The 12,695-nt window shown below is 35.8% G+C and overlaps 1 protein-coding gene across 3 annotated transcripts in view; it reads right to left on the bottom strand.

The window, feature by feature from the left end:
* Nucleotides 1–816: 816 nt before the first annotated feature.
* Nucleotides 817–12,695, bottom strand: part of USP53 (ubiquitin specific peptidase 53) — a 37,521-nt gene continuing 25,642 nt past the window's right edge. For all 3 annotated transcript variants that reach the window (XM_051618483.1, XM_051618482.1, XM_051618484.1), the window contains exons 15-16: nucleotides 5,459–5,558; nucleotides 817–4,527 (exon numbers count right to left, since the gene is read on the bottom strand). In XM_051618483.1, coding sequence (XP_051474443.1) covers nucleotides 3,543–4,527; nucleotides 5,459–5,558 — 1,085 coding nt within the window. In that variant the 3' untranslated portion in view covers nucleotides 817–3,542. The remainder of the gene's footprint in view (nucleotides 4,528–5,458; nucleotides 5,559–12,695) is intronic.

The following is a 12,695-nucleotide window of genomic DNA, read 5'->3' as shown; positions in this document are numbered from 1 at the left end:
CCATTGACAGTGGCTGTGCTTTAAGAACAGAGGTGCCTTTACCTGCTACCACTTATGATCTTGGCTGGTCCATACAAAATAAGTCAGCAGTTTCAGAGCGCTTGACTCGTGGTGTGGAAGAGCACTGAGCTCTGCCTGCATTCTCACGAAGAGAAAAATGGATTTTCCAGTTTTTCAAATGAAGCCATTATAGAGACAAATTCACTACTCATTACTTTTCTTTTTTCTCCTCTAACATGATTTCACCAGGGAAATCTCAAGGGAACAGCCTATTAGGGAAGTACTGTAATGTTGCTCCATTTCCTCTTTTGGTAAGGAGACAAGAATAAGTCTTAACAGCCTTTAGAAAGTCAAAAGAAAGTTCAAGTTATCTTCTAGTAATTTAGTTTTCTCCTTAAGCCAGATCTGACACACAAGATTTTACTTATCTTGGAAAAGTTAAAGCAAACAAAGGGCAGGCTTATAATGCATTGGGCTCCTGGGAGCATATGAATACATATATCAAAGCAAATTTCACTTGCCCCTTACAGAACAAAGGTAGTAAGACAGCATGTGTAACTCAATCAGCTAGTATTAAGATTGCTTCATGCATTTCAGAGATATTTAGAAAGCTAAATAGCTTTCACAGCTTTATAAACAAATATTTTAGAAGATCAAGGTTACTGTTCAAAAAAGGTAACTGAACCACCATCTCTGCAAAAGTTCAAACCAAGAGTAGCAGTATTATCTGTCACTGTTTAAAAATGTAGCTCTGGAAACCCAACTGATAATTTTTTTGGTAAAAAAATGTGGAGTACAAAAAGAACAGAACACAAAGATATTTTAAATTTTTATCTGATAGTTTGAATAAGCAGAACTTTGCAAGAAAATAATTCTAAAGACTCAAAAATATATTAATTACAAGACTTGTTAATGTCTTTACTGTTACAAAAAATGTCTAGGCTCTTATACAAATCTATAGTCAGAAGGGGACATTTATAAAAAAATAAATAGGCACCCTAGGTAAGTTAAAACAAGTTATCACTTATTAGTTAGCAAATATTACATACATACATGGAGTCAAATATAAAAACAAAGGTGCCTCAATTAGCTATTTACTATAATTAAATACCTGGTAAACAAGGGTCACAAAGAAAGTTGTCTGGTAAGATTGTTTCAAGCAAAGCAAAGAGACCGAAGTAAATCTAAATTACTGCAGCTACCCTAAAAATAAGTTTACCAGTTGTGCTTACTGGAAGCCAAATTCATTGGTATCAGTAATAGGCATTTCATATTGCTCCTTGTACAGAAGTATGAACATTAATATGCATGTTTAAAAAATAAGTGTTCTACCATCATTCACAGTTGTTGCTGTGCTACTCATACATAAAAAATACTGTCATTTCAAATACAAGATTTTTGCAAAACATTTTACAAGTTATACATTATTTACAAATTCAAATAATCTTTGTTTTTACACAAGTATTAGAAGACAGTTTTACTGAACTGGCTATGTATATTATGGAACATTGCTAGATGAACTAGAAAAGTTTACAGGTTCTGAAATCTCATTGAAAAATATTACAATTAGGAATCTTCCAGCTTCTTACATTTTCAGGGTTCTTTTTCTGTATTCACCCAATTTTCTTAAAAAAAAGATCTTTTTTTAATTTGCTGCTTACAGCAGCCATACCTAAACATGCATAATTATTTGCACCACAAATTCTAGAATTCATTTTTTTCTAAGTGCTACAAGAAATCCTGAAGGTAGAAATCAGATTTAATTTGAGATACCTGGTTTGTTGCATATATAATTTTCCAGTTCTACTGTAAGTTACATGTAATTAAAAACAAAACATGACCTTGAGAGACAATGACCAAAACTACTGTTTCAAAATATACCTTGGATAATTGTGCTAAGGCCTGTCACCATTTGGTTGAAGCTCTAAAACTCGCATAAGGTTTATAAACATAAAAAAGCCTGATTAACAGTGCAAGTATAAGCAAAAACGTTTATTAGGTATACTGAACCTTCTTGCATTATTTTCATAACTAAAAGGCATTGATGTTTAGATGTAAGCAGCAGCACCCCAAGTTAACACTCTAATATGAAAAATGGCAAAGTTTGTGTCAGGTTTTGCTGACATTAATTCTAAATTATACATTGTTTAATGTGACAGTAAGACTGAAACAGAACTCCAAGCCTGTGCCTCTGGCACCACCAGACACAGTGGGGCATGTCACAGACTCAGGGCTGCCATGAGTGGGATCCTGTTTGTTGTCCTTTCCTCCCCAGACCATGCTGGGCCTCAGCACTCACTAGACAGTCCAGTGAACTGATTTATCTAACCAAATGAAAGCCAAATAAATCCTCCTCTTTGTTCCTGAAATCAGTCAGGTTAACAAAAGATGTGGCAAATGCCATAGCTGCCAAACTGCACGGCAAAGGGCAGGAGGAAGAGAGGAACCTCTTCTTTTCATGCCCACTCAGCCTGAATGGCTGCAGTTCAGTCAGCCTGGTCTGCTCATTCAGAACATATCCATGTGCAGGACTGCTCCCGAGGAAAAAACATTGTCAGTAAAATCAAATCCCCATTAAACATTGCTAAAAATGTCAAGCTGAAAGGCAGGAAGTTCAATAAATAGCAGCACTGACTTTGCATGCAATTGTAGAATAAATCAGAACTAAACATAAGTAGTAAATGTATCTAAAACCTTACAAAATTAATCTTTCATAGTTGCATAACTATTTTCAAATTAGCATCCTATTCTGTTATTTCAGTTTTTAGCTTATGTGGTTAAATTTCATTTTAATAAGTTAAGCTATACACAGGGTGAACAAATCTGATAAATGTGTTTAAAAATGTACACTAACAGGGAGCAGGTATATTAATAGGATAGTCTATTACTGCAATTAACTTGAATTCCCTTCAAAAATCTTACTGAACCCTTGCAAACCAAAACCTTTTTTAAAGATCTGTTAAGGCTTTTCAAATAAAGAGTAAGAAATTATCTGGGTAAACTTGTATTAAAGACACTTGAAGGTTTATGAAAGCACTGACTTGGAGAAGTCAATTGAAAAAAAGTCACCTCCCCCTACCTATCAGGACAAATACAGCTTTACTATAACTACATTTACTGCATTTTATATGGGAATATGTTTATCCCTTTTGTTAGTCTAAGTATGTAGAGACCACAGTCTGAAGGATCACTTTTTAAACTGCAACTAATTAGATCTTCTTACAAAACTAGTAACATCTGGTCCATCCCACTGCTTTAAGATGCATACACCTAAAGGAACCATTTTTAATATAAACTGTAGAAGACAAGTTGAGTAACAGAGGTAAGCATTAAGGCAACTAGAGTAACAAGTCAAAGAACCAGAAATTTAGCACCTCTTCTTTGTTCACCTATATTTGCATATTCATTTAAACAGTCATAACTCCTAAGCAAAGTAGAGTCAACTAGGTACCTAGTCATCCCACAGAGATTCAACGTTTGTTCCAATTCATAGATGACATGAAATGCAAAAGTCAAATCCAGATTTTTTTTCTTTGAAGAATCTATCTACTGCAGTGTAGGCTTTCCACATTTGCCTTGTACCTTTGCTCAGGTGTGTGATGCCTGGGCTCAAGAGGAGCATGGTATGTAGCATTCAGTTCTACTCCAGCTGACGGAGGATGCTTTTCTTTGTGAAAGCTTCCACTATCTGTAAAATACAGCTTGGGTCTCTGATGATATTTCATCCTGTATGTGTCAGTCATACAACTATCTACTGAAAAATAAGTCGTTAGGGATACACTATCATTTCCATCCACATAGCCAGGGCTTGGTCCTGTATGACGAGATCCTTTCTTTAAAAAGTTTTCAGACACAGTCCAAAAGTCATTAACTGGTAAGCGAGGTGGAGAATCTGTTTTATGAACAAATAGTTCATTCCCTTGAAATGGCTCTTTAAGCCGTTGTTCATTTGTAAATATGCTTGCTTCTGGTGCAGATTTTAAAGGTGTACCTGTTTGCCTTAACAGATTATTTTGCAACACTTCTGTTGATTTTACATCAGCTGCCAAGTTATTTTCTGATCCTGGCAAAGTATTCAGAGCGTATTTCTTCGGTGGTAAAGGGGGAGGAAGATTCTGGTACACTGCTTCAGGCACCCAAAGAGGATCCACCCTTCGGAGTGGGTGACTGGTATGCTCACCAGAAGAGGAAAGCACCATGGGCCTTTCTAACAGGTTCTGTGGCACACAAGGCAACAACCCCACCTTGGGACCAAATGTTCTTGTGTGATGAGACAGTGGCTGGGAAGAGGAGTGAAAGTCATTGCTGACCAGCTTCCTTCCGCAGATATTTTCTGTGTAGGGGTGGGACACGCCATCAGCACAATGTATAGACACGTTCATCTTCTCCAACTTGTCTGGATTAAGCCACTCTGAAGAAATCTGTTCATTTGCCTTACTCCTACTTTCTGACTTAACAATGTCTTTAGCAAGTGGCTGTAGAGCTGATGATGGGATAAGTTTCCTATTGGTCTCAGGCATTTCAACTCTAAAATACAAAAACACACAAGATGCAAAATTCCATAAAATGTAAAACAAAACTCAAATAACCCAAGGATTTTTTTTCCCAAAGGCAGCCTTAGGAACACTGCTTAAATGTTCAAAGTGACTAGAGAATTTGAGATTTCCTTAACATACAGCCATTTGTATTAAATCACTTCAAAGTTTCTTTCATTTAAAACGTAAAGGGCCTCCCAAAAATCTCTGCAAGAGACTGAATATCTGTAAGGTGAGATAATTCCTTCAACATTCAGGACTTTGTCAAAAGTGGCCTCTGCTTTCTTTTAAGCCTCCCTATGACTCAGTCTGATACATCCACTTTTCAAATACTAGATTTTACTTTTGGCTGCTTAATTTCTGTTTAGATTCTTTAGTTTTAAGAGGTACTGAGCACTTACAGTTCAAATTATGCAACAGGTTTATAGAAGCAGCTTCTAAACATGTTGCCTTTTCCTCCCAGCCAAACCTTTCAAAACTTTATGGGGTTACTGCGATAACCACAGATTGGTTAATCACTGCCTGTTGTAGTATATACATTCAAAACAGAAAACTATTGAACCCCTTTGCTCTGGTAAAATGGTTTTAAACAATATCATAGAATCACAGAACTGTCAGAGTTGGAAGGGACCTCTAGAGATCATCTAGTGCAACTCCCCTACTAAAGCAGGATCACCTAGAGCACATTACACAGGACTGCAGCCAGGCACATTTTGAATGTAAGCTATCTGGTTCCACTAATAGCATCAAAATCAAAATACAGACAGAGAGTATTTAGCCCTATCATGTAAAATACAAAAGGCATCGTATGTAAAAAATATTAAATAACTTAATTTTTGCATGCTTAATATTGATTACTATCACGTAACAGAATTCAGTATTTCTAAACTATTGCATAGTAAATTAATGCTAGTATTAGTTACCTTTTTACTGGAGGACTGGGCACCTGCAAACGTGATTCTGTTGGGAAATTAACATGAGGTCTGTAGTTAACTTCTGAATTTATCTGGTCTTTCCTCAAGTCTGGAGGTATAAAAAAAAATTCAAAATAAGCAGAAATACAGTCTGATTCCTTCTTTGTAAAAAATCACAACACAACAGGACAATTACTTTTTTTCCAAGATTTGACATTGATCAAAATAGTGATTTTTAAGACAATCTGGCACAGAAGGTCAGACCCTACATTAATCCAAAATAATCTGGAGGAAATGTTCTTTTTTTTAATGTTACCAGAAAATAGGTAATTACCACAGTTTTTAAATCCTATAGACGTATTTTCAAAATCTTCTTAACAGTTAATCAAATTAAAAGCACATTTTCAAAAGCAGCTTTTTATAAACGCAGGTTTATTCAAAGTCATTTAAATTACGAAATAAAAGCTATGACTTTTGAAATTTCACATCATGTAATAATAATGGAATATTATAGAGATCATGGAGTCTTTTGGGGTTTTTTTTGTTGTTACGTTTGATGTGGGGTTTTTTGTTTTGTTTTTAAAGAAATGCATTATACATTCAGCAATTTACAGCTAATAGAGATGCTGAGCAGACAGAGCATTCTCAGTCATGAGCCCTAAACACACAACAGGAGAGTGCCTGGGTCAGCACTACTACACTCACACTCTAGAAGCTCCTTCTATTCTCAGGCAAAGAATCACTCTCTAATACACAATTTTTTAACAATGCAGCTCCTAGTTAACAGTAAATAAAGGAAGCATTGAAGTATCCACTTTGACACCACACAGATTATAACACCCTCTGAGCAACTGACAAGCAACAGTCTGTTTAGAGATAAGATGTAAGTCCTCCTACTGCAATGATGGCTCATTATGATCAGTCACCTGCTCTGAAACCATTCAAAGGAAGTCTTATTCTGTGCATGTACAGACTAGATTCATATAACTGCTATGCTTATTTAAAAAAAAAACAAACCACAACAAAAAAACCAAACAAAACTAAGCAGGACTTAAAAAAAGGCAGCATACATTGCTCGGTTTCAAGGAGAATGATCTTGTGCTCAGTAGACAGTACTCTTAGACAAAATGGAATAACATAGGCTGTTCCATACTTTCATCAACAAAAGCTACAAAAATTCTGTTATCTATTCATAAATTATGTAATCTGACCAAGATTAAATGTTTTTTTTTAATTCACTTGTCATTTCCCCAAGTTTAAAGGAAGTTTTGGAACTTTTGACTCAAACATGAATTAAAAACCCAGCAACAGAAAAGTACTAAACTAAAAACTTTGCATGATGCTTTTTGGTGATATCTGCTGTCTTTAACTGATGAAAGACTAAACACACTAAATCTTTGACAAAGAACACAGGTTGTAGACACTAAAACAGCATATAGCACAAGAGACAAAGCTCCTATATGTGCTTCCTTTAAGCCTCAAAATGAAAAAAAAAAACAAACAAACTTAATTGAAAAATAAATCTAGGTATTCTGGCATGGTAAATAATACCACAACCTTAGAAATAAACTTTTTAGGAAAATACTGTTACTGAATGAGCCCATGTGTCACTGGCAAGGGACATGTAATTAACCTGAAAGATCAAAACTGCTCCATCAGGCCATGGCATCAGAGCTAACTTACACTGAGTAACATTTCAAACTGAAAACATTTCATTCTGCTATGGAAATCAAGGAACTGTAAATTGCTTTACTAAAAATAAAGCACAGGTTCTGACACATTATTTCCTGTGAATATTTCCAATTCCGTATTTAATCTCGGTCCCTATGTCAGGATACAGTGCTAAGAAATGAGTTAAATAATTTGCTAATTATCAGTGTCTGAAGTTAGTGTTTTTAATTTTCAGACTTTGAATATATCGACTTTATACAAGAGCATGTCTACTTAAAAATGGCAAACAAATCGCCAATACAACTGCTCTTTAATTCCCCTAACTGCCTGATGCACAGATTACCAACCTTTCCTTTTTCCTGCCAAGGAATTTCCCACACTCAGCCTGAGAGGCAGCATCACAGTATCACAAGTTGGTCAGGAGGCGGCAGCAAAGGTTAAGAGGCTGTTTCCTTGGTGTGACCACGGCACAGATCCAGCCAAAGCTGCTCAGCAATACCAGGTGGTTTGTGCCTTCAGAATTCCAGCTAACTTAAAAATAGATGTGTTATTTTCTCTTCTGCTGACAGGATACCCATGCATGGTTAAAACCAGACGCAGACTCAGTTGGGAATTTTGGCTCTAAGTTCTTTGCAAACCTAAATACGGGGCACACAAGCACTGTGCTCTGCGGGAGATTGACATCCTTATCAATGGGTCATAAGAAGCTTACCAATAAATGAAATATAACTGTTTTCTAACATACAAAGCAGTCTGCTTTTAAGATTCATTAACATCTATTTTCACATCTGAAGAGACAATCAAAGATTTTCCAAACATTAACAGCCATTCTATTAGTCAACAGGTCGGACAGACAAGTTCTCCTGTACTGTCTCCACCCACCCACACAGCACACCTGCAAAAATCTCCAAAGCCCGATTTCTGGAAAAAACAAAAAAAATATATAAAAAAAATTCCCACATTAAATTAGATTTCCTTCTAATGTGTTTTAGCTGCGTGTTTCCTGTACTTTTGATTACCTGTTTTTTCCAACTCATTTTAAATAGCCAATAAAAACTGAAGGTGTAATACTTTTTGTAACAAATGCTGTGGCAATTCCTCCCTCTGAACCCAGACATTTTTCTGTATTCAGGAGAATACAGAAGAAGAAGAGACAAACTTACCTGAAGCTTTGGAAATGCAGAACAACAACATAGTGCTAGTCAAGAAGGTAAACATCCTATAACTTCTCTAAAATAGAATATTATTTTTTAAAAAAGTGACCACTTTCAGAAAAAAAAAAATCCTTACATCCAAGAAACTGTCCTTTTGGAGTAACATTCTGTTGCAAATATTTTCACTGTTGTTTTTTTGAGGGTGGGGCTGTGTGTACTTGCATGTGTGTGAGAATTTTAGTAAGCTCTGAAATGAAGCAACAGTCAAAGATGACCAGCTATTACCCTCCGTTCATTCTCATCTGCTCTCAATAAGTTTTAGGTCTTTGTTTTAAAACCCAGTACTGAACCTTTGCATTATCTAATTTAAATTGCAAACTTCTCACACTAATGAAGTGAATTACAAATGTGAGAGTGCTTTACATTTCAATCTTCATGGGTTGCTCGACTACATTTGGAAATCTTGAAAGTTTAGAGTTTGGGTTTTTTGTTCTTGTTTTTTTTTTTAATTAAATGAAAAACGTTAATCTATCATTTAAAGACACTCTGGAAAATCATTTATTTGTTTCTGTTTCAAGGTAAGTAAATTAAATAGCTGCATGCTCTAACTCACTACTCAGTTCTTCAAACATGACAGTCATATACACTGACTGCACCATAAGGGTAACTGGATTTTCTTAAGTATAGCACAATATTTTACATTATTACTATAAATATATGGCTTTCCTAAGATGAAGAATTTTCTTTTTCAGAATTATGGTTTGTTTGTGGGATTTTCTCAAGTGACAAATAAACAAAGACAATTTGGATTCTTCTTTACATACTCAACAGAGCTTCAGAATTATTCTAGATTTCATTTGGATTTGTCTCATGCTATTGAAGTGAATAATTATTAATGGGAAAGTCTCTGGATTTGTAATATTACAAACACTGCCTTGCATTTATTTTAAATGGGAAGAAATTATTAATTTAAAGCATTGATTCAAAGTACAACCTTTTTGAGATCACTGAACAGACAGCTTTTAATACTGCATCTTAAATACAAGGCCATCAAACACCTGTCAAATTTTAATCACAGTGCTATTCTGCTGACAGGTTAGTTGAAGAATGAAGTGCTCTGAGCTGGAGGGGAGGCATCTAGAAGACAGGACTTTTAGGATTTAATTTACTATTCTTTTTAATTAATCCTCCCAACTCCTGAAATAGTCAGGAGTGGCAATTTCATGAAAACATCTGTGCATTAGAAATTGGGGAAGGTAGGCATGAAAGCCACTAAAACTCCCTTATGACTTAAAATTAGTATCTGTAGCTAGCATGCAGACTGCCCTGAAAATCCACTAAAAAAATCCATTAAAAATCCATTTTCAACTTCTAAGAAATTTAATCATTGCTCTTCAAGTTGAAGAATGTGAGGTTGGAAATTTTGCCCTCACACTGTTTATATCACATGCTCTTTATAAACAACAACAACAAAGAAATCAGTCTCCACAGTTCATCAAGTTCAAACTTCAGTAACATGATCATTAATATAAATTAAGGATACTATATCTGCTTCCTTAATGTCCACATTTTCCTGCCAAAATTTAAGCAGACAAACTAGGGATTGGCCTTGTGGGTCATGTGCTTCAGCACTGCAGTTATCTACTGCCTCCTACCAGGGAAAGAGGCAGCCATTTGATCTACATAACCACTGCATGATCCAATGTTACTATCTTTATAATGCTCTAACAATAAGTTTATTTTTGTAAGTCAGGGACAGAATTCCTCAACTGCTGAACAGTAGCCTTATTCAGCTCCAGTTAAAAATGAGGAACTGGAAAAGTACAGTTATACAAATGGTGGGCACAATTAGATGTCCAACGTTATTTCCATAAGAAGTTACAGAAGTTACCACACAAAAAAACCACCCACAGATTTTTTTTGTTTTCAAGTTGCCATGAAAGACTAACAAAAATTTCTCACATTCCATTCCTCTGTCAGAAAGGACTGTTTATTTCTTTAAGTACTATTTTCTGGGAGTCCATTTGGTATTTACCTACCAATTCTTACCTTGTTCATAATATTCAGAGATATAAAACAAGGTAATACAACCAATAACTGTAAATTATCACTATTGTCCTTGCTAGAGATGTCTTGACGTACCTTTCAGACAACAAAAAAGCTTTTAAATCTTTAACCCTACACAAATCTGAAATGATAAAATTCTTCAAATCTTTTCAGTCCACTAATAATTTCCACTAAAAGTATTATTTTCCAAAATATGCACGCATGTAAGAACTTCACATTTGATTTAGTATATATACACATTTTTTGTTATGAAACTATTCAAAAGTTAGCTACTCAGAATAACTCTTGAATAGATGGGAACTTATAATCCATGTTTTATGATAACTCTAAGATCATCTGCAGTCACTACACTTTTTTAAAGAAAATGTATGATGCATGTTGAAAGCTTTAAGTACAGTACATGGCTCCCTCCAGAGACTACTCAGTCCTAAGCTCAAAAACATTGTTTGAACCCACATATTTTTTACTCCAGAGTCCTTTATTTTTCACTAGTGTTTTTCTTTTTTGCTATCCAAGTGTGGTTTTTTTTTTTCTATTGGTATGGTAAATATAGTACAGAATTAAAGCAGAATAAGTGTAATGCAAAAACAGGTATTTGTATTCCATGCAACATCAATTTTGGGGTTTGTTGTAGACAGAATAAACAAACACCAGATTAGTATTCTTTCTAAAATGAAAATATAATTTGGAACACTGGCAGAAAAGAAAAAAATAGCATGGTAATTCCCCCCATCCCCAGTTTAAGTTTTAGAAGAAACTATACTACATATTATTTGAAAAGAAGTATGATATCTGTAAGAATCCAACATTTCCTGGGGAAGTGGCTTAATATTTATTGCACTTCTTTGTACAAGCACGATTCAATTGTTCCAGCAACAACAGATAATGATTTTGGCTGGCCTCGTGCTGACCTATAGTACTTATATGCCAAGGCATTTATCAGCTTTATAAAAACCCAACAGACATATTAGTATGTAAAAGGAAGCAGAGTTCCTCATTATAAGTGTTTCTTCCTGATATTGCTTCATATCTTGAAGGAAAACAAAAGGTGCCATGGTACACCCAGACATTTGACAAAAGTCTTCCTTAGTATCCACCAAGAAAACTCGTAGGAATGCTTCTGGGAGAAACACAGGGAATTAACAAAAGCACCATGATTTTTCTCTTTTTTTTATTTTTCATTTGGGGGCCTGAGGGAGGCAGGGAAGCCACATGCACCTTTGCTAAAAAACAAACACTAAACTGAGACATACGCTCTCAAAGCAGAATCTGTGCAACAAAAATGGAGAGTTACTGTTAATAATTTCTCCATTAGATTAAAAAGAAAGCACCAATTAAGACCAGTGAAAATGAATTATGCTGGAGGTTTTATGCCAGCACAGAGTAATCAAAAAATCACAGATTCAGCAAATGATAAAATGGCTTGGGAGGTACCATTATGATCATCCAAGCCCAACTCCTTGCCCTGGGCAAGGACACCTTTCACTAGACCAGGTTGTTCCATCCAACTTGGCCTTGACACTTTCAGGGATGGGGCAGCCGTAACTTCTTTGGACAACCTGTGGCAGTGTCTCACCACTCTCCTTGTAAAAAAACCTCCAAAACAACAAACCAAATAACAACAACAACAAGAAAAACAACCAAACACCCCCCCAAAAAAAACAAACAACAAACCAACAACAAAAAACACCCCAACAAATAAATCCCTTATCTCCAATATAAATCTGCCCTCTTTCAGTTTAAAACCATTGCCCCTTGTCATATCACTACAGGCCTTGGTAAAATCACTAATACTGGTGGAGAACAGCATTTTCAGTTCTTGTACAGAGAACCTACACCAGCCAGAGGCAGTTACACCTTGACTGCTTCCTGAAGAGGGAGTGGCATATGACAAGCACAAAGAAGGACAAACTGTTCTATCAATCCATGAGGAAAATGATTCACAAGGAAACACCAGCAGAGGAGGACTGCTGCAAAAAGAATAATTGTATGCAGATTATCTAACAATTTATAAAGAAGCTGTGGCCTTCCAAAATACCATATTTAAAACAGATCCAAGTGCTACAGAAAAATCACCTAGGCTGTTATTTTGGTACTAGAGGTCACGTGAAACAACTGTTTGGGAGACATATCATGCTTTTTCCTGACAGCACAGAGCCCAGCCCTACCGCTGCCGTCTGAAAGGAGATGGAAGGAACAGGTAAACTCCCACCACACATATTCATGACTTAGCACAGAAGTAGGGAACTACTGCTGCTACCACTCCAAAACAACTTTCTTCAGAGGACGGTGAAGCACTGAAAGAAACCCAGCCCCTCTATCTGAGAACCCATGTATCATGGCCCATACATAGG

Source organism: Apus apus, chromosome 4 (assembly GCF_020740795.1).
Source record: "Apus apus isolate bApuApu2 chromosome 4, bApuApu2.pri.cur, whole genome shotgun sequence".
In the NCBI taxonomy this organism is placed as follows: domain Eukaryota; kingdom Metazoa; phylum Chordata; class Aves; order Apodiformes; family Apodidae; genus Apus; species Apus apus.
Note: the sequence above shows the minus strand (reverse complement) of the source record. Positions and strands in the feature narration are given on the sequence as shown.